We start from the raw sequence: 27054 nt of genomic DNA on the forward strand, positions 1-27054 counted from the left end.
CCCTTTTCAGATCACACCCAATGACCTTCCACTTTGATCATGCTTACGATCACCTCCACCCTCGCCCCAGCTTGGCATCAGGTTCCACCACTATTAAGCGCTGTGAGACACTACCCCGTATGAAGGGCACTATATGAATGCAAGTTGCTGTTTTTTGTTGTAATTGTATTTATGGGTATATTTAACTTGTGTAGTTATTGTAATACACAGTAACAATGTCAGCATGCATAGACGATTGCTTTCTTAACTCAATCAAAACTCCAGTTTCTCCTGTTCTGATCAAGTACATTTTTGGATTCAGCACACTATCTTTTTTTCTCCCCAATAATAATAATAATCCTTGGATTTGATATAATGTCTTATCATGTCTTCAAGACGTCTCAAAACGCTTCACAGAATATACTGTAAAGTGAATTGACTATATTTTATGGGAGTAACACAGCAGCCAATTGCACACAGCAGTGTCCCGCAAATAGTCGTGGATTGAAGTGACCAATTTTTTTTTAAGGAATTATTATCCCTAGAAAGCGATCCGCCAATCAACTAACAACCGGGTTCCTACTGATTGCTACGTATTCAGTGTGGAATAAGGAAACTTGTCCAACATTTCGCCCTGTCAGGAATTGAACCCAGGTCTCTCGTTTGCGAGGCAAGTGCTCTAACCACTGAACCACAGGACTCTATTGCAAACTGCATTTCTCCACATTAAACTGCACCTGCAATCTTTCTGCTCATCAGGAAATTGGCATATCTTCCTGTGTACTTCAATGTAAACGTTCTTGAAACTCTCAATGAGGCTTTTGGGGTTATAGAGGGAAGGAACCAGGCATCTGGTCATATTTGTTAATTAAAGATCAATTGTTCTGCACTGGAGTCACTCTATGTAAAAGTGCACATTGCACCATTCTTTGATGTAGGTAAAATATAGCTTCTATTCACAGACATCACTGAATCGGATGTCTATGAACAAGAGACAAAATTGAAGCTATTATTTTAAATCAAGCTTAGCGTGTAAATGTACATGTGGTGCGGTACTGAACTACGGGATATCTGATTCAGGTTTGACCCTGGCTTGTGCTGAGTCCACTGATGGTTACCGGAGATAACAGTGAAAGCATTACAATTGACTTCAATTTCACTAGGCTCGGCAGAGAATACTCAGCTATGGAACACTATCTTGTGCTACTGTGTGTGTGTGTGTATGTGTGTGGTGGGGCGGTGGAGCACGGTGAAGGTTATGGATAGATTGTGCTCACCTCTAATGCTTGCTACAGTTTGGATTACCTAGGCTTGTATATGAAGTATAGCCACTTGGAAGCAAATACCAAACAAGTCACCCAAAGACGAGGGGCAAGACATTGTTCCATCTCTATTTATCTTGTTTTACTTTTTAGTGTCTCACAAACTTACCACTTCCTGAGCTTTGTACAAGTGTTTGTGCAATTCATTTTCTGCCTCTCTGCTTTCTGTCCTTTCATTCTCACTGACTCAGAGAAGGGGGCCAGGAACTGACGATTACTCCGACTGTTGATGAAGCAAAGACTGCTGAGCACCAGCTGACAGAAGAACGAAACTGGAGCCACTTGTCAGAACGAACAAACCTATCAACAGTGCAGCAGTGTGGCAACGTGTTCAGATGCTTATAGCAGTGGCTTCTGATTAAAAACAGTCAAAATTTTGTAAATTCAGTTTGAAAAGAGTCCTCGATGGTAGAAGGAAAATGTGCCTTTCTCTGATCAACCAGTTAAAATGGATTGAGATGGATGTGAAGTTGTCTTTACAGCAAATCAGAAGATTCTAGAATGGCTGAATTGTAGATACAAACTAGAGCATCTAAAGGAATGAATCACATCTGTGAAGGCTAATTGCAACAGATTTAGAATAACTAACATCAAAATAGTTTAGGATCATTTTCCATCTGTGGTACATTGTCCAGTTTTGGGCACATCACTCCAGAAAGAATATCACTCATTGAGTGGATACAGTGGATATTCACTGGGATGTGATGTTAGTGGTGTGAGGAGGCATAAAACGTTGAAACTGTTTGAGTGGAGTAGAGATTGATTAAAGGTTAAAGGGTTTAAATTTTCTGTTTTCAAGAAATTTTAGAATGTGGAATACTTTTATCACAAATGACTGTTGAACCTGAGTCCATAACAGAATTTAAAATGGAATTGGATAAATAATTAACAAATATTTAAGGATATTGGAAGGCTGTTGGATGGGGGTTAGAGAACTCAGCTCCAGTGCAACCTCATCCTGTTTAAATAGCTGGTGTTCAAAATCTCTCGCAAAGTCTGGATAGTCGTAAGAAGCATTAATCCTTGATATCTGCTTCTCTGTGTGACAGAAGTGCTGACTCAATACCATTTTCTGCAGAAATGCCAATATCTTCAGAGGTGGGAAGTAGATGGTTTTCATCACTATTTTGACCCTGGGTCTTCCACTTAACATGCTTCTGTAATTCTGTAATGTTTTAACTTCTTGGTTATTGCTTTGTTCACAGTAAAAGTACACTCTGAAAATTAAAACCTTTGAAGGATTTATGCTTGTGGTGTGATCACTACTATATATACAGTAAAACTCACATAAATCTTATCTTTATAAATTGTATAATCTCCTAATTCGTACATGTAAGAAACTTGGGTAAGTTTCCTTACTCCACACGCCTAATAATAATCCCTCCAAAACAAAACAATAATAAATTGTTCATTTTCAATCCATGACTGTTTGTGGGACTCTGCTATGTGCAATTGGCTGCCGCATTTCGCCCACAAATATACAGTCAATTCACTTTACAGTCTATTCTGTGAAGCGCTTTGGGACGTCCTCCTGACGTGAAAAGCGCTATATCAAATGCAAGGATTATTATTATTATTATTATTATCTCTCCAACCTGCTCTCTCCCTAAACCACTACCACTGCCTCCACTCGACTGGCTCCGGCCCCTCCTTATCCCCGGACCCTCGGCCTCACCATCAGTGGCCATGCTTTCAGCCACTACCCCACAAAGCTGTGAAACTCTTTCCCTCAATCCCTTCACCTTGCCACCTCCCCATTTTCAGGTTGTGCTTGAAGATCTTCCTCTTTGATTGTGCCTACGGTTACCGTCCCCTTCCTCATGGCTCAGTATCGGGTTCAACCGCTCTTAAGTGCTCCGAGACTTGGTCCGGCATGAAGGGTGTTACATAAACACAAGTTGTTGTTGTACTGAGTCCCATTCAGTTTCCTATCAAAACCACTTAGATTTCTTTGCATTACTAGTATTAATTATCTCCTATCTGTTAATGATGCTCCCCTCTCCTCCAATACTCCTGCAATTATCAGTTGCATGAATTGCAGGAAATGACATCCTGACCCGTCAACGGAAGTTCACTTATAGGCTGCAGTGAATTACACATGTGCAGTATGATTATTGATTAAAACAGATTTTATACGATTTATGCAAGTTTGACTGCAACTCGGACTTTGTCTGTTATAAATGTTATAAATGTTATGGTCCCGACTGATTTGACTTATGTGAGTTTTACTGTACTAATGTCCATGCATCATTCAACCCCTCACTGTGCTCCCTTGGGCAGTGCTGGAGATAATTGATTAATTGATCACTTGTTTATTTTCCTCTGCCCATATGTGGCATGTGATGGCTGTAAGGAATTATTACCCAGTCATCAGTCATCACTAATGCATGTGATCAGGCTGTTTATTTCTGTGGCCAATTTTAATGGGGGAGCTGAACAGTGTTTTGTTAACTGTCTGATCACTTGTTTTACTTCTGTACATTTCTGGCACAATAGAGAAGCTGAAATCCTTTGTTGAGCCTCTACATGGATTCAGCTTCAATCTGTCGAGTCTGGCTAACACTGTCTGCAGTTGTCTGCCTGTCTGCCCCGAACTCTGAGCTGGACACACCATTAATGAACAGTTGCTCCTTTCTCTGTTGATGTGCTTTATTTGTCGCACTCAGTGTGGTAAAGGGCAGAATAAGCTTGTGGTATTGCACACATTACAGGAGCTTCATTACTGGTAGACAACTATCAATGGTGTTAATTTGGTTTGTACATTGTCAACAAGTATTGTTAGACATATTTACTGCTTCAGAATGATAATCATTAGTTATCCAGCAGTAAGTTACTGTTGTGTAGTGCATGGATTACAAAGGGAGATGAAATAGTTACCTGAAATGCTAGAAATTAACATCGGTTTATGAGAAGTCCAACCTCATTCATTATGAATGAGCTTATGTTACTTAACAGGCGACTCATTGGATTATAATGCAATTTGAAACGCTCACTCACAAGCAGTGTTTTCAGGCAGTGCGGAGCACCAAATACATGGAAAGCAGCTCAGGATTCAGACTGCTGAACAGGACAAGGAGCGGTTCCTGGTATAATTCAGTTCAAGTAAATAAATGAAACAATGTTTAGAGTTGTAAAATATTTACATACTTTTTGCTATAAAAGGTTTGACAATAAACATGACTGAAAATTAGTTTCATGATGTAAGAACATATTAATGCAAATATTGTTTGCAATACGTGCAGCACTATTCTTTTAGGGCGATATAGTTAGAGAACTTGAATTAAATACAATTGTTTTAAGTACAAAGCTAGGCTTTTACTGTATTTTTACTTGCTCAGTTGTAGACTGTGGGACTCCCGAGGTGCTCGAAGATGGATTTCCCAGATTCCAGACAAAAGGCAATCTGACAACATACGGATCTGCTGTGCAATATTGTTGCCAAGACGTATTTTATGTAATGATTCCAGAGATGAACAGTGAGTGTCCAAATATTTATTAGGTATTGAGCTAAACACAAGGCAGTATAGCTACTAACCACAGGTAAAGACTTTGTGGTTCAAATGTAATTATGTCTTATTGGTGAACAGTTATAGCTTCTGATATTCAGAGTGGGCTGAATGGTTCACGTTTCTCACAGCCATTTCTGTTTATAACCAGGTACCTATGCCTGTATGGAGAATGGGTTTTGGGTCAATGATGAGCTCGGAACAAAACTCCCCAGATGTGAGCCAGGTAAGATATGAAATGTATTTTGTTTTTGTGTTTGTTCCAAAGATGTTACAGACTTGAATAAGTGAATGGAAAAATCTTATGTTCATGTCAATGCCATGAAATTGAGGCTTTAAATGCTTTATTATGTGTAACATTTAAACTCACATTGTGATAGTATATGGTATAGGGAATAGAGTATATACTATTGGGAATATAATATATGGTATTAGAATATAGTATACAGTAATGGGAATGCAGTGTATTGGGAATACAGTAGATAGTATTGGGACTATAGTATTGGGAATACAGTAGCAGGCGTTGGGGGCACGGAGGAGTGGGCACTGGGGGCACGGAGGAGCGGGCGCTGGGAGTATAGCAAAGGGTATTGGGAATATATTATTGGGAATGTAGTATACAGTATTGGGAATATATTGTTGGGAATATAGTATATAGTACTGGGAATATAGTATAGAGTATTTGGAATATCGTGTATACTATTAGGAATATATTATTGGGAATACAGTAGGGAGTATTGGGAATACAGTAGAGGGTATTGGGAATATAGTATTGGGAATATAGTGTATAGTATTGGGAATATGGTATTGGGAATATTGTGCATAGAATTGGGAGTATAGTATAGAGTATTGGGAATATAGTATATACTATTGGGAATATATTATTGGGAATATAGTAGAGGGTATTGGTAATATAGTAGAGTATTGGGAATACAGTAGACAGTATTGGGAATATAGTATTGGAAGTATAGTATTGGGAGTATAATAGATAGAATTGGGAATACAGTATAGATTATTGGGAATATAGTGCTAGGAATATAGTATGGAGTATTGGGAATATAGTATTGGGAATATAGTATATAGTACTGGGAATATAGTATAGAGTATTGGGGATATAATATATACTATTGGGAATATATTTAGGGGAATATAGTATAGAGTATTGGGAATATAGTGTAGAGTACCATAACAACAAAATTACGTTTATAGAACACCTTTCACATTGGGAGGAAGTCCCAAAGGTATCGGGGCCCGAGCATGGGGGAGGGGGTGGTATACATGTGAGGGAAGGCAAAGAGGTGGGAGGGCGACCAAAGGCACGATTGAAGAGAAGGGTCTTGAGACCAGCCTTGAAGGAGGCGAGGGAGGAAGTGAGGCAAAGGGAGTTCCAGAGTGTGGGGGCAGAGAGGCTGAAAGCTCAGCCGCCGATGGTAGGGCGGGTCGGGCGGGAGACATGGAGCAGCTGGAGCCCACTGAACGTAGGGAGCGGGCAGGTTGGTAGGGAGTCAGCAGGTCAGAGAGGTAAGAGGGGGCAAGGCCATGGATGGCCTTGAAAGTGAGGACGAGGATCTTGAATTCAATCCTCTGAGGGATGGAGAGCCAGTGGAGTCGGGCGAGGGTGGGAGTGATGGGGTCACGGAGCCTGGTGTGTGAGAGTACATGAACTGCAGAGATTTGAATGATCTGCAGCTTGTGAAGGGAAGAATTGGGAAGGCCGATGAGGAGGGAGTTCCTGTAATCGAGCCTTGAGGTGACCAATGCGCGGGTGAGGGTTTGGGCAGCCTGAGGGGTGAGGCAGTGGCGGAGTCTGGCAATGTTGCGGAGGTGGTGGTAGGCAGTGCCGGTCATGGCGCGGATGTGGAGGAGAAAGGACAGTTCAGGGTCAAACAAGACACCCAGGTTCCTGATTGACTTAGTGAGATTGAGTGTGCAGCAATGGAGGCTGATGCTGATAGCGCCCGAGGTGCTGGAGTGCCAGTAGTCCTGGAGTTGAAGGTGGAGGCAGAGAGATAGAGTTGTGTGTCATCCGCATACATGTGGAAATTTACCCCATGTCTGCAGATGATGTCACCAAGGGGGAGCATGTAGAGGGTGAAGAGGAGGGGACCGAGGACAGAGTCCTGAGGAACACCGCACGAGACAGTGCGGGGGCTGGAAGAGAAGCTGTTTGCTGTGAAGAAGTGGAGGCGGTGTGAAAGGTAGGACCTGAACCAGTCAAGGACAGAACCTTGAAGGTTGAGGTGGGAGGAAAGGCAGTGGAGGAGGATTGAGTGGTCCACACTGTCAAAGGCAGCGGAGAGGTCAAGGAGGATGAGGAGACAGAAGGAGCCCTGGTCACACATGGTCAGGATGTCATTTGTGACCTTGACCAGAGCAGTTTCCATGCTGTGGGCAGCATGGAAACCCGATTGGAGGGGCTCATGGAGGGAGTGGGAGGAGATGAAAGAGCGAAGCTGGGAGTCAACGGCTCTCTCAAGGACCTTGGACAGGAAAGGGAGGTTTGAGATGGGCCGGTAGCTGGATAGCTGTGATCGGTCAAGGGAAGGTTTCTTCAAAGTGGGGATGACAATGGTGGTTTTGAGGGGGAAAGGAACAGTGCCAGATGACAGGGAGAGGTTGATGATGTCGGTGAGTAGTGGGGCAAGGAGGTGGAGCTGGGATTTAAGAAGAGGGATGGAGATGGGGTCCAGGGAGCAGGTGGTGGGCTTCATGAAGGATATGGTGGTGATGATAGAGGAGGGGTGACAGGTTCAAAGGTGTGGAAGGAGGGATGGATAATTGTTGGAGTGTGGAGTGGGGGTAGGGAGGGGGTGGAAGTTGGGAGGGCAGTGGCAGCTGAGTGGATTCCCTTGATTTTGGACTCAACGAAGTCCAGCATTTTCTCGCAGTGAGAGTCAGAGGAAAGAATCTGCGAGGTGTGGCGGGGAGCCGGTTGTTGGTGGAGAACAAGAGCCTGGGGTTGCCATTCGCCTCCAGGATTAACCTGGAATAGAAGGACGATTTGGCTAAGGTGAGAGCGGAGAGGTAGGTTTTGATGAGATGTGGTGGTGGACCATTAGGCCGGATTTGAGCCAGGTGCGTCCAGCAGCTCGAACCTGGCCCTTAAACAAGCTGAGGTGGCTGGTGAACCAAGGTGAGGATCGGGAATAGGTGGCAGATCGGGAGGGCAAGAGCGTCGAGTGTGGTGGAGAGGGTAGTGTGGAGAAGAGTGTGGTGGAGAGGGTGCTGTGGAGAAGAGTGTGGTGGAGAGGGTGCTGTGGAGAAGGGAATCCGCTCCGCGGTCACTGCCCCTCCAACTTCCACCCACCCCTTCCCTCCCACACTCTGACTCCTACCCATCCTCCCCTAAACGCATTCGAACCCATTTCCCCACCCTCTGTCACCAACCTCATCTTATCCCTGAAACCCACCACGTGCTCCTTTGACCCCATCCCCACTCCACTCCTTATCTCCCAGCTCCACCTCCTTGCCCCACATATCACAGATATCATCAACCTGTCCCTCTCCTCTGGCTCTGTTTCCATTCCCCTCAAAACTGCCACCATGACTCCCACTTTGAAAAAACCCTCCCTTGATGAGTCGCAGCTGTCAAGCTACCGCCCATCTCCAACCTCCCTTTCCTGTCCAAGGTCCTTGAAAGCGTTGTGGCCTCCCAGCTGCACTCTTTCCTCTCCATCCATTCATTATTCGAACCGCTTCAGTCGGGTTTCCATGCTGCCCATAGCACAGAAACCGCCCTGGTCAAGGTCACCAATGACATCTTGACCATCTGTGACCAGGGCTCCCTCTGCCTCCTCGTCCTCCTCGACCTATCGGCCACATTCGATACAGTCAACCACACCATCCTCCTCCACCGCTTGTCCTCCCACCTGAACCTTCAAGGCCCTGTCCTTGAATGGTTTAGGTCGTACCTCTCCCACCATCTTCATTTTGTTTCCACAAACGGCTTTTGCTCCACCCCCCGCACTGTCTCGTGCGGTGTCCCTCAGGGATCTGTCCTCGGTCCCCTCCTCTTCACCCTCTATATGCTCCCCCTGTGGTGACATCATCCGCAGACATGGGGTTCATTCCCACATGTATGCAGATGACACCCAACTCTACCTTTCCTCCTCTACCCTCAACTCCACGACCCCCGATGAACTGACAGCTGTCTGTCCGACATCGAGTCATGGACGAGAGACAACTTTCTTCAGCTCAACGTGCGCAAAACTGAGGCCCTCCTGATTGGCTCACGTCAGCGCCTCCGCACCTCAGGCGTTGACAACATCAGCTCCGCACTCTCCACCTCTCAAAGCCATCAGGAACCTTGGTGTTCTGTTCGACCCTGAACTGTCCTTTCTTCCTCATAAGCACCACAACTGGCACCGCCTTCCATCACCTCCGGAATGTCGCCAGACTACGGCACTACCTCACCCCTCACGCGGCTGAAACTCTGGTCCACACCTTTATCAGCTCAAGGCTGGACTATGGGAACTCTCTCCTCGTCGGCCTTCCCGACCCTCCCTCCACACTGCAGGTCATCCAGAACTCTGCAGCTCGTGTACTGTCCCGCACCAGACACCGCGACCACATCCCTCCCACCCTCACCCTCGCCCTCACCCTCGCTCTCGCTCGCCTCCACTGGCTCCCCATCCCCCAGAGGATCGAATTCAAGATCCTCATCCTCACCTACAAGGCCATTCACGGCCTCGCTCCCTCCTACCTCTCTGATCTACTATTCCCCCACATACCTGCCCGTACCCTCCGTTCTTCTGGCTCCGGTCTCCTCCACATCCCCCGCCCCAACCGTCCTACCATCGGTGGCCTTCAGCCTCTCAGCCCCGAGGCTCTGGAACTCCATCCCGCAGTGCCTTCGCCGCTTCCTCCCTTTCCTCCTTCAAGGCCGGTCTCAAGACCTTTCTCTTTGACCTTCAGCCTTCAGCTCCCCTCTCGACTCTCGACCCCCTCCTCGCTCCCTCCCTTCCCTTCCCTCCCCCTGACCAATCCCCCCCATTGCTCGGTTCCCGACCCAACTGTCCAGCGCCTTGGGACATCCTCCCAACATGAAAGGCGCTCTATAAATGAAATCTTGTTGTTGTTGTAAGCGCAGCAAGTGTGTTGGTGGGAGAGGTGTGCCAGAGGGGGAGGAGTTCGGAGGACTCCAGGGCAGCGGAGAGGGACTGCCGGGAGATCTTATTCCACGGATGGTAGAAGATGGTAGTAGGTTTTGGAAGCAGTGGGGAGAGGGATATGGGAGTTGAGGGAGATGAAATGGTGGTCAGAGATGAGTATTGGGAATATAGTGTAAAGTGTTGTGAATACAGTAGATAGTTTTGGGACTATAGCATAGAGCAATGGAAATATAGTATATAGTACTGGGAATGTAGTATAGTGTATTGGGAATATAGTATAGAGTGTTGGGAATGTATTATTGGGAATAGAGCAGATGGTGTTGGGAATAGAGCAGAAGGTGTTGGGAGTAGAGCAGAGGGTGTTGGGAATAGAGCAGAAGGTGTTGGGAATAGAGCAGAAGGTGTTGGGAATAGAGCAGAGGGTGTTGGGAATAGAGCAGAAGGTGTTGGGAATAGAGCAGAAGGTGTTGGGAATAGAGCAGAGGGTGTTGGGAATAGAGCAGAGCGTGTTTGGAATATGGAATTGGGAATATAGCAGAGAGTATTGGGAGTATAGTAGAGAGTATTGGTAATATGATAGTAATAATAATAACCCTTGCATTTGATATAGAGCTTTTCATGTCTTCTAGACGTCTCAAAGCCCGTCACAGAATAGCAGCGTCCCACAAACAGTCGGGGATTGAAAATACCAATTTATTATTGGTTTTTTTGAGGGATTATTATCAGCCGTGTCGAGTAAGGAAACTTTCTGAAGGTTTCACATTGGGAATATAGTATATAGTTTTGGGAATATAGTAGATAGTATTGGGAATATAGTATAGAGTATTGGGAACATAGTATACTATTGGGAATGTATTATTGCGAATATAGTATAGAGTTTGGGGAATTTAGTATAGAGTATTGGGAATATAGTACAGAATTTTGGGAATATAGTATACAGTGTTGGGAATATAGTAGAGATTATTGAGAATATAGTAGAAAGAATTGGGAATATAGTAGATAATATTGGCAATATAGTAGAGAATATTGGGAGTATAGTAGACAGTATTGGGAGTGTAGTAGATAGTATTGGATGTATAAGTAGATAGTAATAGGAATATAGTTTTGAGAATATAGTATATAGTATTGGGGATATAGTAGATAGTATTGGGGATATAGAATCATAGAATCATACAGCACAGAAAGAGGCCATTCGGCCCATCGTGTCTGGGCCGGCTCTGAAAAGAGCAATCCAACTCAATCCCACTAGCCCACTTTCTCGCCATAGCCCTGCAATCTTGTCCTTTCCAAATACCCATCTACTTTTCTCTTAAAAGTTGTTATTGAATCAGCTTCCACTAGATGGTTACGAGGAGACCTAATAGAGGTCTTTAAAATCATGAGGGGATTTGACAGGTTAGAAAGGGACAAACTGTTTCCAATGGTGGGTGTCAGTGACTCGAGGTCACAGATTCAAAATAGTCTCTAAAAGAAGCCGAGGGGAGGTGAGAAGATATTTTTTCACGCAGCGAGTTGTTCGAATCTGGAACGCATTGCCTGAAAGGGCGGTCAGGGCGATTCGATAACTACTTTTAAAAACGCGGTGGACGGATATTTGAGGAGGACGGGTTTGCAGGTTATGCAGAAAGGGCTGAGAGTGGGACTGAAATTACGTTGCTCTATTCAAAGAGCCGCACAGACTCGATGGGCCGAATGTGCTGTACGATTCTATGATTCTCCAATACCCTTTCAGGTAATGCATTCCAGATCCGAACAGCTCGCTAGGCGAAAACATTTTTCCTAATTTCCCTGTTTCTTTTAACAACTATCTTAAATTGGTGTCCTCAGGTTACTGACCCACATGCCAGTGGAAACAGTTTTTCCCGGTTAAACCTATCAAATCCTCTCAGATCCCTTCTTACTCTTCTCTGCTCTAGGGAGAATAATCCGAGTTTTGCTAACCTCTCCTCATCACCAAGTTCCTTCATTCCTGGTACCATCCTGGTAAACCTCCTTTGCACCCTCTCCAATGCCCTCACATCTTTCCTAAAGTGCGGTACCCAGAACTGAACGCAGTCTCCAACTAAGTAAGGCCTAACCAGGTTATTCAACGTAACCTCCTGACTTTTGAATTCTATGCCCCTATTTATAAAACCTAGTATCTCGTATGCTTTTTGAACAGCTTTATCTAACCTGTCCTGCCACCTTCAGAGATTTGCTTATGTGGACCCCCAGGTCTCTCTGTTCATTTGCTCCCTTTTAAGGTTGTACCATCAGCTTACACTGCCTCTCCTCATTCTTCCTACCAAAATGCAACACTTTGCATTTCTCCACATTAAACCTCATCTACCACTTTTCTGCCCATTTTACCAATCTGTCTAAGTCCTCTTGCAGTCTGGTACTATCCTCCTCACCGTTAACTACTCTTCCTAGCTTAGTATCGTCTGCAAATTTGGAAATTGTGCTCCCTGTATCCAGTTCCAGATCATTGATATCGATCAGAAAGAGCAGTGGTCCCAATACCAACCCCTGAGGGACACCACTACACACCTCCCTCCAGTCAGAAAAGCAACCGTTTACTACCACTCTCTGCTTTCTGTCTCCCAGCCAGTTCTGGATCCATGTTGCCACAGTCCCTTTAATACTGTGAGCTTCTATTTTGTTTATAAGTTTCTTAAGTGGCACTTTGTCAAATGCAGGAGGTCGTAGATGTAGGGTGGAGCAAGACCATGGAGGACTTTGAAGGTGAGGACCAGGATCTTGAATTGTATGCTCTGTGTGATGGGAAACCAGTGGAATTTGGCAAGATGTGGGTGATAGGGTCACGGAGTCTAGAGTGGGAGAGGACACGGTCTGCAGAGTTCTGTATGATCTGCAGCCTGTGGAGGGAGCAGCCAACCAAGCAGTGAGTTTGCATAGTCAAGCCTCGATGTAATGAAAGCATGTATGAGGGTTTCGGCGGCCTGTGGTGTGAGACATTGGTGGAGCTGGGCAACTTTGCAGAGGTGGGGCAGGCAGAGCGGGTCATGGCGCAAAAAAGATAGTTGAGGGTCAAAGAAGACCCCAAGCTTCCGGACTGGCTTAGCAAGGTGGAGTGTGCAACCATGGATGGTGATGCTGTCAGCGCCTGAGCTGAGGAGCCAACCAGAAGAGCCTTGGTCTTGATGACGTTCAACTGAAGAAAGTTAGCTCTCATCCAGGACTTGATATCCGGCAGACATTCTGTGGTCCTGGAGTCAAGGGTGGAGGTAGAGAGGTAGAGTTGGGTGTGATCCACATACATGTGGAAGTTGACCCCACCCATGTCTGTGGATGATGTCACCAAGAGGGGCATATAGATATTGAAGAGGAGGGTCCCAAGGACAGCCCTGAGGAACGTCGCACAAGACTGTCCGGGGGCTAGAGAAGAAGCCGTTTGTGGAGATGAAGTGCAGGCCGTGTGAGAGGTACGATCAGAACCAGTCAAAGACAGAGCTGTTGAGGTGAGAGGAGAGGCGGTGGATGAGGATAGAGTATTGAGTATTGGGAAAATAGTATAGTGCATTGGGAATATAGTAGATATTATTGGGAAATAGTATTGGGGATATAATATAGATTATTGGGAATATATTAAAAGAGTATTGAGAATATAGTATTGTGATTATAGTATATATTATTGGGAACATAGTATATAGTATTGGGAATATAGTAGATTGTATTGGGAATATAACAGATTGTATTGGTAATATAGTATAGAGTATTAACCCTAACCCTCTTTTGAGCACCTCACCCTCTTCCACCCCTCCTTCCTCTCACTCAAAATCCTCCTCCTCTACCGACCCCCTAAAACCTCTCCCACCTTCATCTCCGATATTTCTACCCTACTTACATCTCTCTGCCTCTGCTCTGATCACCTCACCATCCTGGGTGACTACAACCTGCACTTCACCCCCTCCTGCTCCATCTCCTCAGACTTCTCTTCCCTGCTCTCCTCCCTCAACCTCTCCCTCCACATCAACTCCCCCACTCACAGTCACGGCCACCCACTCGATTTGGTGATCACCCGGGGCCTCAGTGTCTCGGATGTCATTATCACCGACAAAGCCGTCTCCGACCACCACTTCATCTCCTTCACCACATCCACCCCCTCCCCACCTCCACCAGACCCACCACCATCTTCTACCGCCCCTGGAAGAAGTTACACCCACAATCCCTAACCACTGCCTTGGAGTCCTCTGAACTCCTCTCCCTCTGGCCTTCATCCCTCACTGACCCTTCTTCTGCTCTCACCCTCCTCCACAACACCCTCTCCTCCACACTCGACAGTCTTACCCCCATCACCTCCCGTACTGTCTCCTACTCTCGCTCCTCCCTCTGGTTCACCACCCACCTTCGCTCACTGAAGAGCCAGGTGTGGGCCGCTGAACGCACCGGCCTCAAATCTGGCCTAACGGTCCACTGACAAATCTGGCTGGACCTCCTCAAAACCTACCGCTCCACTCTAGCCTCGGCCAAGTCGTCCTTCTACTCCAGGATAATCCTGGAGGCGAAGAACAACCCCAGGCTTCTGTTTTCTACCACATCCCGACTCCTCCGTCCACCCCGCTACCCCGCGCAGGTCATCTCCTCCAACCTTCACTGCGAGGAGATGCTGGATTTCCTTGAATCCAAGATCAAGGGAATCCGCTTCGCGGTTACTTCCCCTCCAACTTCCACCCAACCCCCACCTCTTTCCTCCCACACTCCGACTCCCACCCACCCCTTCTCTCCCACACACCGACTCCCACCCACCCCTCACCCCTTCCCTCTCACACTCCGACTCCCACCCACCCCTCACCCCTTCCCTCTCACACTCCGACTCCTACCCATCCTCCCCTGCACAGCTTCAAATCCGTTTCCCCACCCTCTGTCACAAACTCATCCTGTCCCTGAAACCCACCACCTGCTCCCTTGACCCCATCCCCACTCCACTCCTTATCTCCCAGCTCCACCTCCTTGCCCCACTTATCACAGATATCATCAACCTGTCCCTCTCCTGTGGCTCTGTTCCCATTCCCTTAAAAACTGCCACCATGACTCCCACTTTGAAAAAACCCTCCCTTGATGCGTCACAGCTGTCAAGCTACCGCCCATCTCCAACCTCCCCTTCCTGTCCAAGGTCCTTGAAAGCGTTGTCGCCTCCCAGCTGCGCTCTTTCCTCTCCACCCATTCATTATTCGAACCCCTTCAGTCGGGTTTCGGTGCTGTCCATAGCACAGAAACTGCCCTGGTCAAGGTCACCAATGACATCCTGACCATCTGTGACCAGGGCTCCCTCTGCCTCCTCGTCCTCCTCGACCTATCGGCAGCATTCGATACGGTCGACCACGCTATCCTCCTCCACCGCTTGTCCTCCCACCTCAACCTTCAAGGCCCTGTCCTTGATTGGTTTAGGTCGTACCTCTCCCACCGTCTTCACTTTGTTTCCACGAATGTTTTTTCCTCCACCCCCCGCACTGTCTCGTGCGGTGTCCCTCAGGGATCTGTCCTCGGTCCCCTCCTCTTCACCCTCTATATGCTCCCCCTGTGGTGACATCATCCGCAGACATGGGGTTCATTCCCACATGTATGCGGATGACACCCAACTCTACCTTTCCTCCTTTACCCTCAACTCCACGACCCCCGATGTCCTGACAGCTGTCTGTCCGACATCGAGTCCTGGACGAGAGACAACTTTCTTCAGCTCAACGTGCGCAAAACTGAGGCCCTCCTGATTGGCTCACGTCAGCGCCTCCGCACCTCAGGCGCTGACAGCATCAGCATCCAAGGCTGCACTCTCCACCTCTCAAAGCCATCAGGAACCTCGGTGCTCTGTTCGACCCTGAGCTGTCCTTTCTTCCTCATACCCGCACCACAACTGGCACCGCCTTCCATCACCTCTGAAACATCGCCAGACTACGGAACTAACTCACCCCTCACGCGGCTGAAACTCTGGTCCACACCTTTATCACCTCAAGGCTGGACTATGGGAACTCTCTACTCGTCGGCCTTCCCGGCCCTCCCTCCACACTACAGGTCATTCAGAACTCTGCAGCTCGCGTACTGTCCCGCACCAGGCTTCGGGACCACATCACTCCCACTCCCACCCTCGCCCTCACCTTCGCCCTCGCCCTCGCTCGCCTCCACTGGCTCCCCATCCCCCAGAGGATCGAATTCAAGATCCTTATCCTTACTTACAAGACCATTCACACGGCCTCGCTCCCTCCTACCTCTCCGACCTACTATCCCCCTACTTACCTGCCCGTACCCTCCGTTCCTCTGGCTCCGGTCTGCTCCACATCCCCCGCCCCAACCGCCCTACCATCGGTGGCCGGGCCTTCAGGCTCTCAGCCCCGAGGCTCTGGAACTCTATCCCCCAGTGCCTTCGCCGCTTCATCCCTTTCCTCCTTCAAGGCCGGTCTCAAGACCTCTCTCTTTGACCGTGTCTTCAGCTCCCCTTTCGACTCTCTACCCCCTCCTCGCTCCCTCCCTTCCCTTCCCTCACCCTGATCATATCCCCCCTGCTTGAGTCCTGACCCAACTGTCCAGCGCCTTGGGATGTCCTCCCAACGTGAAAAGCGCTCTATAAATGCAATCTTGTTGTTGTTGTATTGGGAATATAGATTGGACATATAGTATAGAGTATTGGGAATATAGTATTGGCAATGTAGTATCTAGTATTTGGAATATAGTATGTAGAATTGAGAATATATTAGTTACTATTGGTAGTGCAGTATATAGTATTGGGAATATAGTATTGGGAATATAGTAGATATCATTGGGAATTAGTATTGGGAATATAGTATAGATTATTCAAAATATATTATAGAGTAATGAGAGTGTATTATTGTGAATATAGTGTTGGGATTATAGTATATATTATTGGGAACATAGTATATAGTATTGGGAATATAGTTTTGTGCATTGGGAATATAGTAGATATTATTGGGAAATAGTATTGGGAATATAATATAGATTATTGGGAATATATTATAGAGTATTGAGAATATAGTATTGTGATTATAGTGTATATCATTGGGAACATAGTATATAGTATTGGGAATATAGTATTGGGAATATAGTATAGATTATTGGGAATACAGTATAGAGTATTTGGGAGTGCAGTATATAGTTTTAGGAATATAGTATTGGGACTATAGTATGCATTATTGGGAATATAGTAGATAGTATTGGGTATATAGTGGATATTATTGGGAATTATTATTGGGAATATAGTATCGATTATTGGGAATATCTTATAGAGTATTAGGAATATAGTATTGTGAATATAGTATAGTATATTGGGAATATAGTATTGACAATATAGTATATAGTATTCGGAATATAGTAAATAGAATTGGGAATATAGTAGATAATATTGGAAGTGTAGTATATAGTTTTGGAAAACAGTATGGGGAATATAGTATTGGAAATACTGTGAATATAATATATAATGTTGGGAATATAGTGTTGGGAATATAGTATTGGGTATATAATATCTAGTATTTGGAATAGAGTATATAGAATTGGGAATATATTAGACAGTATTGGAAGTGTAGTATATAGGGAACACAGTATGGGGAATATAATATTGGAAATATTGTGAATATAGTGTTGGGAATATAGTATTGGGAATATAGCTTGGGAAATATAGTATTGGTAATATAGCATCTAGTATTGGGAATATAGTATCTAGTATCTGGAATATAATATATAGAATTGAGAATATAGTAGATAGTATTGGGAGTGCAGTATATATTATTGGGAATATATATTGGGTATATAATAGATATTATTGGAAATATGTTATAGACTATTGTGAACATAGTATTGTGAATATAATGGTGGAATTATATTATATATGATTGGGAACATAGTATATAGTATTGGGAATATAGTATTGGGAATATAGTAGATAGTATTTTGAATATAGTATAGAATATTGGGAATATAGCATAGAATATTGGGGATATAGTATAGAATATTGGGAATATGGTATAGGCAATATAGTATATAGTATTGAGAATATAGTATACAGAGTTAGGAATATAGCAGATATTATTGGGAGTGTGGTATAGTGTATTGGGAATATAGTATATAGTATTGGGAATCTATTATTGGGAATCTAGTATTGGAAATATACTATTGGGTATATAGTAGATAGTATTGGGAATATAGTAGATAGTATTGGAAGTGTAGTGTACAGTACTGGGAATAGACTATTGGGAATAGACTATTGGCAATATAGTATTGGGAATATAGTATTGGGAATATAGTATTGGGAATATTGTATATAGTATCTAGTATTTGGAATATAGTATGTAGAATTGGGAGCATAGTAGATAGTATTGGGAATATAGTAGATAGTATTGGGAAAATAGTATAGTGTATTGGGAATATAGTATTGTGAATATAGTATTGGGGTTGTAGTATATATTATTGGGAAAATAGTATGTAGTATTGGGAATATAGTATAGAGTATTGTGAATATTGTATAGACTATTGGGAATATAGTAGAGAGTATTGGGTATATGGTATAGAGTATTGGGAATTTAGTATTGGAAATATAGAACCCACAATATTTTCAGTTTACTGTAAGATCGTTATGTTAGCTCAGGCTACCAAAAGCTTTATGGCTATGCTGGTCCCAAGATCCCCAATGCAGGCCAAGCTGTGTGCAAACAGTCCTCCTCACTAACCCCTCTTCTCCTCTCTCCCTCCTCCACAATACCCTCTCCTCCACACTCGATACTCTTGCCCCCATCACTTCCCGCACTGTCTCCTACTCCCGCTCCTCCCCCTGGTACACCACCCACCTCCGCTCACTGAAGAGCCAGGTGCGGGCCGCTGAACGCACCTGTGTCAAATCTGGCCTAACAGTCCACCGACAAATCTGGGTGGACCTCCTCAAAATTTACCGCTCCACTCTAGCCTCGGCCAAGTCGTCCTTCTACTCCAGGATAATCCTGGAGGCGAAGAACAACCCCAGGCTACTGTTTTCCACCACAACCCGACTCCTCCGTCCCCCCGCCACCCCGTGCAGGTCATCTCCTCCAACCTTCACTGCGAGGAGATGCTGGATTTCCTTGAATCCAAGATCAAGGGAATCCGCTCCGCGGTCACTTCCCCTCCAACTTCCACCCACCACCCACCCCTTCCCTCCCACACTCCGACTCCTACCCATCCTCCCCTACACACCTTCGTACCCGTTTCCCCACCCTCTGTCACTGAACTCATCCTATCCCTAAAACCAACCACCTGCTCCCTTGACCCCATCCCCACTCCACTCCTTATCTCCCAGCTCCACTTTCTTGCCCCACATATCACTGACATCATCAACCTGTCCCTCTCCTCTGGCTCTGTCCCCATTCCATTAAAAACTGCCATCATCACGCCCACCCTGAAAAAACCCTCCCTTGATGCGTCGCAGCTATCAAGCTACCGGCCCATCTCCAACCTCCCCTTTCTCTCCAAGGTCTTGGAAAGAGTTGTCGCCTCCCAACTGCGCTCTTTCCTTTCCACCCATTCTCTTTTTGAACCCCTTCAGTCAGGTTTCCGTGCTGCCCATAGCACAGAAACTGCCCTGGTCAAGGTCACCAATGATATCCTGACCATCTGTGACCAGGGCTCCCTCTGTCTCCTCGTCCTCCTCGACCTATCGGCAGCATTCGATACGGTCGACCACGCTATCCTACTCCACCGCTTGTCCTCCCACCTCAACCTTCAAGGCACTGTCCTTGAGTGGTTTAGGTCGTACCTTTCTCACCGTCTTCACTTTGTCTCAACGAATGGCTTCTCCTCCACCCCCCGCACTGTCTCATGTGGTGTCCCTCAGGGCTCTGTCCTCGGTCCCCTCCTCTTCACCCTCTATATGCTCCCCCTGTGGTGACATCATCCGCAGACATGGAGTTAACTTCCACATGTATGCGGATGACACCCAACTCTACCTTTCCTCCTCTACTCTCAACTCCACGACCACCGATGTCCTGACAGCTGTCTGTCCGACATCGAGTCCTGGACGAGAGACAACTTTCTTCAGCTCAACGTGCGAAAAACCGAGGCCCTCCTGATTGGCTCACGTCAGCGCCTCCGCACCTCAGGCGCCGACACCATCAGCATCCAAGGCTGCACTCTCCACCTCTCAAAGCCAGTCAGGAACCTCGGCGTTTTGTTCGACCTGAGCTGTCCTTTCTCCCTCACATCCGCACTACAACTGGCACCGCCTTCCATCACCTCCGGAACATCGCCAGACTACGGCACTACCTCACCCCTCACGCTGCTGAAACTCTGGTTCACGCCTTTGTCACCTCAAGGCTGGACTACGGGAACTCTCTCCTCGCCGGCCTTCCCGCCACCTCCCTCCACACTGCAGGTCATTCAGAACTCTGCAGCTCGTGTACTGTCCCGCACCAGACACTGCGACCACATCACACCCACCCTCGCTCCCCTCCACTGGCTCCCCATCCCCCAGAGGATTGATTTCAAGATCCTCATCCTCACCTACAAGGCCATTCACGGCCTTGCTCCCTCCTACCTCTCCAACCTACTATCCCCCTACCTACCTGCCCGTACCCTCCGTTCCTCTGGCTCTGGTCTGCTCCACGTCCCCCGCCCCAACCGCCCTACCATCGGTGGTCGGTCCTTCAGCCTCTCAGCCCCCAGGCTCTGGAACTCTATCCCCAGTGCCTTCGCCGCTTCCTCCCTTTCCTCCTTCAAGGCCGGTCTCAAAACCTTTCTCTTTGACCGAGCCTTCAGCTCCCCTCTCGACTCTCTACCCCCTCCTCGCTCCCTCCCTTCCCTCCCCTCACCCTGACCATTTCCCCCCTCCTCTCTCCCTCCCTTCCCTCCCCTCACCCTGACCATTTCCCCCCTCCTCGCTCCCTCCCTTCCCTCCCCTCACTCTGACCATTTCCCCCCTCCTCGCTCCCTCCCTTCCCTCCCCTCACCCTGACCATTTCCCCCCTCCTCGCTCCCTCCCTTCCCTCCCCTCACCCTGACCATTTCCCCCCAATGCTCGGGTCATGACCCAACTGTGCAGTCCTTGGGACGTCCTCCTGACGTGAAAGGCGCTTTATAAATGGAATCTTGTTGTTGTTGTTGTTGTTTATGGTTCTGAGCTCCTGGCGATGGAGCAGTGAGGCTTTCTCCAGCCCGTTTGCAAAGTCCAGGATCAAGCAGTGAGCTGGGTTTGTGGAAAACACGGGAAGTGGCTGCACGGAGGGAGGTCTCTGTCCGACATTGACCTGTTGCTACGCAACCTGGAGTTGGCTTCAAAGCAGGCATCTATTTGCCAAGGCTAATAATAATAATAATAATAATAATCCTTGCATTTGATATAGCGCTTTTCACGTCAGGAGGACGTCCCAAAGCGCTTCACAGAACACACTGTAAAGTGAATTGACTGTATATTTGTGGGCGAACGCGGCAGCCAATTGCGCACAGCAATGTCCCACAAACAGTCGTAGATTGAAAATGACCAATTTATTATTGTTTTGGTTTTGGAGGGATTATTATTAGGCTCTGTGTGGAGTAAGGAAACTTGCCCAAGGTTTGGCCCTCTGCCGGGAATTGAACTCAGGTCTCTCGCTTGCAAAGCGAGTGCTCTAACCACTGAGCTACAGGACTCCACTAACTGGCCGCAAGGTAACATCCTTGGCAACAGAATGTCAGAATCAATCCTCTGTAACGGTTTCTAGTCCGGGTGACAGCACAGCCCAGCCTGGCTCATCAGCAGGGCTTGGAGGAGCAAACCTCCCATTCAGCTCCTGTTCACCCTACAAGCCAAAGCACTGAAGGATATTTTTAGTCCTAGCTGGACAAGCAGCGGGAAAACTTTCAATTCCAATAAATATCCAGGGAATTTCCATGTATAGGCAGGATGCAGTGGAGCTATCATATTGGTTTGGATAATCTTAAACATGATGATGGGTTTCCGCATGTGTCAGACACCCAGCGGACCCCAAAAAAATGTGCCAGACACTCCAAGACTGAGTGGTTTTATTGCTCTTGTAATAATATGAGAAAAAATGGTTTCCAAGAATTCTTAAGGTTATACTGATTCTAATCCCAGCTCCTTTCACCGTTTTTTAGAACAGTGTGAGAGAATGTGGAGAACAGGCTTTGCAGTTTTGACTAAGACAACAAATGCAGTAATGTTAAAGCACTTTGACAGTGCTTTTATCTCATTTCTCTTTTCAAATACTACCATGGAAAATTTAACATCCTCCTGATCAGGCAGAAGGTACTTCAATTTAACATTTTATCAGATGGGCAGCATATCTGATAATATACTACAGGGGTTCTGTAGCTCAGTGGTTAGAGCACTTGCCTCGCAAGTGGGAGACCTAGGTTTGATTCCCGGCAGGACAAAACCTTGTTCCACACGCCTGATAATAATCCTTAAAAAAAAACTAATAAAATTGGTCACGTCAATCCACGACTGTTTGTGGGACACTGCTGTGCACAAATGGCTGCCATGTTTTGCACACAAATATACAATCAATTCACTTTACAGTCTATTCTGTGAAGCGCTTTGAAAACTCTAGAAGATGTGAAAAACGCTATATCAAATGCAAAGATTATTAATATTATTGTTATAATAGGCTTCCCCCGGAACTGCACTGGAGTGTGAGCTGAAAGTCCCAATGTGGAGCTCTAACAGCCATTCCTTGCAAATCATTGTGACAACCCTCTGGGAAAAGAAACTTATCAGAATTTCTCTTTTTAATTCAAAACTCACAATACTGATTACACACACCGAAGGGCGTAAACACAGTGAATGGAAAGATTGTTTTGGGGAAACCCATGCAAATTTTCTTGTTTTTTCACTCCTCAAATTACATGTTTATCAACAAGCAAGAGAACCCAACAATAACAACAACAACTTGGATTTATATAGTGCCCTCCATGCCAGATGGCATCTCAGAGTGGTTCACAGTGATGGATCCCGGGGAGAGGGGGAGGAAGGTGACCAAGGGAGCGGTCGAAAAGAAAGGTCTTCAGCCGAGACCTGAAAATAGGAAGAGTGGGGGCGAGGCAAAGGGAGTGAGGAAGGGAGTTCCACAGCCTCAGAGCATAGTGGCTGAAGGCACGGCTGCTGATGGTGGAGCAGAGGACTCGGGGGACGAGGAGGCCAGACCCGGTAGAGCGAAGGCAATGGGCATTGTTTTGAGGAGAGAGAGGTCAGGGGGTGCAGAGGAGTGGAGGGATTCGAAGACAAGGGTGAGGATTTTAAGAACATAAGAACATAAGAATTAGGAGCAGGAGTAGGCCATTCGACCCCTCGAGCCTGTGCCCCGCCATTCAATAAGATCATGGCTGACCTTCTGACCTAACTCTGGTTACCTGCCCTGTCCCCATATCCCCTAATGCCTCTATTTTTTAAGAATCTATCAGTCTCAGCCTTGAAGATGTTCAAGGACTGAGCATCTACAGCTTTCTGGGGGAGTGAATTCCATAAATTCACTACCATCTGATGAAGAAATGTTTCCTCAACTCTGTTCTAAAAGGCTGACCCTTAATTTTAAGACTGTGACCCCTCGTTATAGATTCTCCCACCGGGGAAACAGACCCTCAGTGACTACTTTATCAGCCATTTAAGAATCTTGTACATTTCAATAAGATCTCCCCTAATTCTTCTGTACTCTAGACTATATAGCCCCAGTTTATTCAGCCTCTCCTCATAGGTCAGTCCCCTCATCCCAGGAACTAACCGAGTGAATCTACGCTGCACCCCCTCGAGGGCAAGTATGTCCTTTTTTAAATAAGGAAACCAAAACTGCACACAATACTCTCTGCGCAGTCTCACCAAAGCCCTGTACAGTTGCCGCAAGACTTCCCTACTCTTGTACTGTAAACCTTTTGCAATGAACGCTAACTGCCGTTCGCCTTCTTAGTTGCTGCTGCACCTGCAAACTAACTTTTTGAGACTAGTGTACAAGGACACCCAAATCCCTCTGAACACTAACACTATCTAATCTCTCCCCCTCTAGAAAATAATCTGTGTTTCTATTTTTGCTACCTAGGTGAATAACTTCACACTTCCCCACATTAAATTCCATCTGCCACCTACTCGCCCACTCCCCTCGCCTATCTATATCCCATTGCAATCTTTTTGCATCCCTCTCCCACCGAGTTTAGTGTCATCCAGGAATTTAGATACGTTACATTCAATGTCCTCATCTAGATCATTGATGTAAATTGTAAATAGCTGAGGCCCAAGCACTGATCCTTGTGGCACTCCACTAGTCACATCCTGCCAATTTGAGAATGACCCGTTTATCCCTACTCTCTGTTTTCTACCCGTTAGCCACTCTTCAATCCATGCTAATACGTTCCCATTAATCCCGTGAGCCTTAACGTGTGCAATAGCTTTTTGTGTGGCACTTTGTCAAATGCCTTTTTAAAATCTATATATACTACATCTACTGGTTCCCCCCTATCTAACCTGCAGATACATCTTCAAAAAACTCTAAAAGATTAGTTACGCACAACTTCCCTTTTGTAAAGCCATGTTGACTCTGCCTAATCTTGTTATGGTCTTCCAGGAATCCTATAACAACATCTTTAATTAAGGACTCCAGAATTTTCCCTCCCACTGATGTCAGACTAACTGGTCTATAGTTCCCCATCTTTTCTCTCCCGCCCATCTTAAATAGTGGTGTTACGTTTGTAATCTTCCAATCAATGGGAACCGGTCCAGAATCCAGAGAATTTTGGAAGATCAAGGACAAGCCATCCACTATCTCAGTAGCCACCTCTTTTAAAACCCTCGGATGTAGGCCATCAGGTCCAGGAGATTTATCAGTTTTAAGACTTGACAATTTACCTAAAACCATTTCTTTACTAATATTAATTCCTCCAAGTTGATCGCTAACATTGTCTTCTTGGTTCCCCTCTATTCTTGGTAGGTTTTCAGTGTCTTCTTAAGGTGAAGACAGTAGCAAAGTACTTGTTTAATGACTCTGCCATGTCTTTGTCCCCTACTATAATTCCCCCCGTCTCTGCCTGTAACGGACCCACATTTACCTTTGACATCCTCTTCCTCTTTATATATTTATAAAAACTCTTACAGTCTGTCTTTATTTTCTTCGCTAGTTTGCCCTCATATTCCATTTTCTCTCTCTTAATCACTTTTTTGGTTCTCCTTTGTTGATCCCTAAAGTTTTCCCAATCCTCGGGTTTACTACTCATCTTAGCTGTTTTATAGGCTTCTTCCTTTAACTTTATACTTTCTCTAACTGCTCTCGTTAGCCGCGGTTGGGTCACCTTTCCCGTGGCATTCTTATTCCTCAAAGGAATACCTGCTCGCTGGGAATTTCCCAGTTTATTTTGGCTAAATCCTCTCTCATACCAGCAATGTTGGCTCTACTTAAATTTAAGACCTTTGCTTCAGACTTAACTACTCTCTCTAACGTAATGCTGAATTCCATCATATTATGATCACTTTGCCCGAGAGGAGCCTTAATTTCCAGTTTGCTGATCAGCTCTGCTTCATTACACAAAACAAGGTCTAATATGGCCTGTTCCCTGGTTGGCTCCTCGGCACACTGATCGAGATAATTATCCCTAATACATTCTATAAACTCTTCCTCTATCATATTTTTCCCAATTTGGTTGTCCCAATCTATGTGCAGATTAAAATCACCCACAATTAATGTTTTTCCTTTGCTACAGCTCTGCTAATTTCCTGATTTATACTTTGAGAGATACTGTGACTGCTGTTCGGGGGTCTATAAACTTCTCCCACTAGAGTTTTCTGCCCCTTGTTGTTACATACCTCTACCCATACTGACTCTACTTCCTGCTTTTCTGATTTAAAATCTTTCCTCTCTACTGTTTTTATCCCATCCTTTATTAGCAGAGCCGCCCCCCTTCCTCGTTTACCACATTGCCTATCTTTCCTATACACCACGTACCCTGGAATATTTAGCTCCCACCCTTGATCTCCCTGTAACCTTGTCTCTGGGATGGCTACCAGATCATACCCGTTTGTTTCTATTTGTGCAGTTAGTTCATCTCTCTTGTTTCGAATGCTTCGCGCATTCAGATATACCACCTTTAATTGACAAAGCCGTAGACCAGGGTTTCAGTGGCTTTGGAGTGAGGTATTGGTGGAGACGGACGATGTGTCGGAGGTGGAAGAAAGTGGTGTTGGTGAGGGACTGGATGTGGGGGTGGAAGGATAATTGGTAGTCGAACCAACGCCTAGGTTGCGTACGGTTTTGGAGAGTTTTAGGGGGAGGTCGGTGAGAAGGAGGTGGAGGAGGTACAAGCCATGTGATTTTAGATGTTGATGACAGCCAAAGAGTATGGCTTCTGTCTTGTCAACATCCAGCTGAAGGAAATTTGTGCTCATCCAGCTCCTGATGTCTGACAGGTAGACTGACAGAACATCAGGGGACTGGGCGTCACAATGTGAGGTGGAAAAATAGAGTTGGGTGTCGTCTGTATACATGTGGAAGTGAACCCCATGTCTGCGGATGACATCCCCAAGAGGGAGCATGTAGATCCGAAAGAGGAGGGGACCAAGGATGGATTCTTGGGGTACCCCACAGGTAACCGGGTGAGAGTGGGAGGAAAAGCCATTTGTGCAGATGTACTGCTGACGGTTCATGAGGTAGGACTCGAACCGGGCGAGTGCGGTCCCACTGAGGTGTATGACAGAGAAAAGGTTTAAAGAGTAGGACCTCAAAGGTGATCTCTGGATTACTTCCAGTGTCTCATGCAAGTGAGTATCAAAACAGCAGATCAAACACATGCCCACATTGGGCGACAGATTTACCGAACATCTCCGTTCTGTCCACAAGCTCAACCCTCAGCTTCTGGTCTCTTGCCATTTCAACTCTCCCTCCCACTCTGACCTCTCCTCCATGGTCTCCTACGCTGCTCCAATGAGCCACAGAGCAAGCTCGAGGAACAGCACCTCATCTATCTGCTCGGGACCTTACAGTATACTACTTACCTTACTGCTGGCCTCAGTATTGAGTTTTTTGATGAAGTAACAGAGAGGGTGAATGAACGTAGTGCAGTTGATGAAGTTTATATGGATTTTCAAAAGGCGTTTGATGAAGTGCCACATAAGAGACTTGTAAACAAAATAGAAATCCCCGGTATTAAAGGGACAGTGGCAGCGGATACAGAACTGGGAGACAGAGAGCA

The 27054-nt window shown here is 46.1% G+C and overlaps 1 protein-coding gene across 4 annotated transcripts in view; it reads left to right on the forward strand.

Moving 5' to 3' along the window:
* masp1 (MBL associated serine protease 1) overlaps positions 1-27054 on the forward strand; it is a 62157-nt gene that overhangs the window by 22310 nt on the left and 12793 nt on the right. For 3 of the 4 annotated variants that reach the window (XM_042339017.1, XM_042339014.1, XM_042339015.1), the window contains 2 exons: positions 4640-4777; positions 4959-5033. In XM_042339017.1, the coding sequence (XP_042194951.1) occupies positions 4640-4777; positions 4959-5033 (213 nt within the window). Of the gene's footprint in view, positions 1-1492; positions 1685-4639; positions 4778-4958; positions 5034-27054 lie in introns of those variants that run through there. The other variant, XM_042339016.1, reaches the window with a different exon arrangement.

Source organism: Callorhinchus milii, unplaced genomic scaffold (genome assembly GCF_018977255.1).
Source record: "Callorhinchus milii isolate IMCB2004 unplaced genomic scaffold, IMCB_Cmil_1.0 Scaffold11, whole genome shotgun sequence".
Lineage (NCBI taxonomy): Eukaryota > Metazoa > Chordata > Chondrichthyes > Chimaeriformes > Callorhinchidae > Callorhinchus > Callorhinchus milii.